A 3,188-nucleotide genomic window follows, 5' to 3' on the forward strand; every position below is an offset into this window, starting at 1 on the left:
GTGTCTGTATTCCAATTATTTAAAGCCTCCAGACCCATAGCACCACCACCAAACAAGGCAGGAGGGCAGGCGCTACACCAGCAGCACCACCTGCCGCAGCCCCTCCTGTCGGCGGAGACTCCTTCACAGCCCAGGCCCGGCGCACGGTCCGCTTCCAACAGTAAACAAAGAGCTCTTCAAGGAAGGTGGCGTCTCAGGCACCGAGAAACTCTGCACACTGCATACCGTCCACAAGACCACCGCCCGCGGCTGAGGGAACGGAAACACAGGCCGGGCGGTCGGCAGCCGCAAGCCCAGACCCAGGCCTCTTCGTGGAAGGACAACCCTCAGCTAAGAATGGTTTTCACATTTTTCCAGGGTTGCATAAACCAAAAGAAAAAACACAGTAAAACGTACGGAACAGAGACCTACCACGTTTGTCTTGCCTTTGAAAGAAAAAGCTTGCCAAGCCAGGCCCTATACCAGTAACCTGGCTATAGTTACACTTCAAGGCAAGAATCTAACACAAGACAACAAGGGCCACTCCGTAGAGATAAGGTCAAATCATCAGGGAGAAACAAACTGAACGTACATCCACATCCAGTAAGTGGCCCCACCCCACAACAGGGGAAGGAAAAGCAGGCAGAACTGAAGCAGAAACAGACAACACCACAACAGCTGGAGCATGCAACAGCTCTGACACCGTGGTTTGTATATTTACAACTCTGGTTTTAAAGACTAACCAGCTGATACAATGGACAAATTAATTTCGCCCAAGTTCGGTTGAGGGGCCCTTTGGCCGTAATGGAGAGAGTTTTGTGTAACACTTGCAGGGATGCCTGGAGCGTCAGCAACTCACACCCTTCTCCGTAATCAAATGATCACCGCGAAGGGAGGGGTGTTTCCCCCAGCAGCCCGAATGCTCCCCAGGAGTTCCTCTCCCAGAGGCTCCCATCCCTCAGAGCCCGGCCTGGACCACGACAGGCAGCTGGACCACTCCCCAGGCGGCAGCACGTGTCCACTGTAGATCAGAAAGGACCTCATCCACATCGCACCAACCCTGAAACTCCGATCCGATTCTGGACTTGTGCCCCACCAAAGCCACCTGCACCCACAGGCACCCCAGGACAGCGCTGTCCTAGGAGGGGACCCGCTGACCTCCTCGGGGCGGCGGTCACACCATTGACTCCTTTCTGAGGTACATTTGACTGCCCGTGAAACACTAGGAGACCCTGAAGCTGCTGCTGTAATTATGAAAACGGCCACCAAAACCCGCTGGGCTCCCGGCAGATGGCGCAGAAGCCACCTGTGCAGCCACAAGGAGCAGTCAGTGGGAGGCGCTGCCTGCTGAGGGAGATGGGGACTCCGCCTCCAAGTTACCTGGCCCCGCCCCCTCCCAGCCCCACCCCGCCTTCAGGCAGCAGCGGCACCCCACAACACGCCAGCGCAGGCATTCGCATGGGAACACCAACTGGACCAAGGTCTCCAGAAGTGGAACTGGAGACAGACCACGACCCAACACATCCAGCATAAAGGCTGGAATTCATATTACTTCTCAGAAGTTATTTTAAAATATGACACCCACAGTGAGAAAATACACTCAAGGCTTATAAGCTCAACTGAATATCTCTTTTGAGGGGAAACAAAAAAAACCTCTTTGAAAAACAAAAACAGAAAACCTACCTATCCCAGTGGTTGATCTTCATGGTAACCAGGTGGTCTATCATGGGCTGGGTGTACTCGGGAAAGCCGGCAATAAACACGCTGCAAAAGACACACAAAGAGGAGCTGAGACATGGAAGAACCAGAACTCACACCCTGCTGGGGAGAACTCAGCACAGTTACCTCCAAATCCAGTCTGCCCATTTCTTCAGATCTACCCGTGATGCAGCCATCCCCTCCTGAGCAGTCACCCAAGACTGGACATGGGGAGGCTCCAGGGTGATGGGTGTGCTCAGGCCTCACAGGTGCATGCCTACATCACACGCAGCAAGTCGTGTGCTATGTGTGAGGTTAGCATGTGCCAGATGCTCTCTGGCAAAGCCGTGCGCTCTGAGTGTGGTTAGCATGTGCCAGATGCACTCTGGTAGAGCCGTGCCCTCTGCAGGTGGTTAGCGTGTGCCAGATGCACTCAGAGCTGTGCCCTCTGAGTGTGGTTAGCGTGTGCCAGATGCACTCTGGTAGAGCCATGTACTCTGCGTGTGGCTAGCGTGTGCCTGATGCACTCTGGTAGAGCCATGCATCTGCGTGTGGTTAGCCTGTGCCAGATGCACTCTGGTAGAGCCGTGTACTCTGCGTGTGGTTAGCATGTGCCAGGTGCACTCTGGTAGAGCCGTGCCCTCTGTGTGTGGTTAGCATGTGCCAGATGCACTCTGATAAAGCCGTGCGCTCTGCATGCAGTTAACGTGTGCCAGATGCACTCTGGTAACGCTGTGCACTCCCTATGCAGTTAATATGTACCAATTATAATTCAGCAAAGCTGTTAAAAACTTTTAAGAGGCCGGGTGTGGTGGCTCATGCCTGTAATCCCAGCACTTTGGGAGGCTGAGGCGGGTGGCCTGCCAGCCCCTGCACACGGTCAGACCCAGGTGCACACACTGCTAAACCCTGTCTCTACTAAAAACACAAAAAATTAGCTGGGCGTGGTGGTGCACGCCTGTAGTCCCAGCTACTCAGGAGGCTGAGGCAGGAGAATCGCTTGAACCCAGGAGGCAAAGGTTGCAGTGAGCCGAGATCATGCTACTGCACTCCAGCCTGGGTGACAGAGCGAGATTCCATCTCACCCAAAAAAAAAAAAAAAACAGACACACCCACCACAGACCAGCCGCAGGTGCAATACGCTGACCAAAGAACCCTGAGACACAGGAGTGCGCTCCTTCGGATTCCATGGATACGACCTTCCACGAGGGGCAGCCCTGCTCCACATGGAGGGCAGGGCAGGGAGCACAGGCCGGGAGAAGAGACGAGTGGCCACGGACGTGGGGAGAGCTCTCCTGAGGAAGAAGCAGGTGCACACGTTGTCAGCCCCCGCCACACTGTCAGTCCCCGTCACGCTGTCGGCCCCCGCCACGCTGTCGGCCCCCGTCACACGTCAGCCCCCATCACGCTGTCGGCCCCCCGCCACGCTGTCGGCCCCCATCACACGTCAGCCCCCGTCACACGTCAGCCCCCATCACGCTGTCGGCCCCCCGCCACGCTGTCGGCCCCCC

General features: G+C 55.9%; 1 protein-coding gene across 4 annotated transcripts in view; it reads right to left on the reverse strand.

Moving 5' to 3' along the window:
- TBCD (tubulin folding cofactor D) overlaps positions 1–3,188 on the reverse strand; it is a 196,147-nt gene that overhangs the window by 51,213 nt on the left and 141,746 nt on the right. For all 4 annotated transcript variants that reach the window (XM_017524704.1, XM_017524703.2, XM_037737131.1 and 1 more), the window contains one exon: positions 1,663–1,743. In XM_017524704.1, coding sequence (XP_017380193.1) covers positions 1,663–1,743 — 81 coding nt within the window. The remainder of the gene's footprint in view (positions 1–1,662; positions 1,744–3,188) is intronic.

This window comes from Cebus imitator, unplaced genomic scaffold (assembly GCF_001604975.1).
Source record: "Cebus imitator isolate Cc_AM_T3 unplaced genomic scaffold, Cebus_imitator-1.0 Scaffold36, whole genome shotgun sequence".
Classification (NCBI taxonomy): domain Eukaryota; kingdom Metazoa; phylum Chordata; class Mammalia; order Primates; family Cebidae; genus Cebus; species Cebus imitator.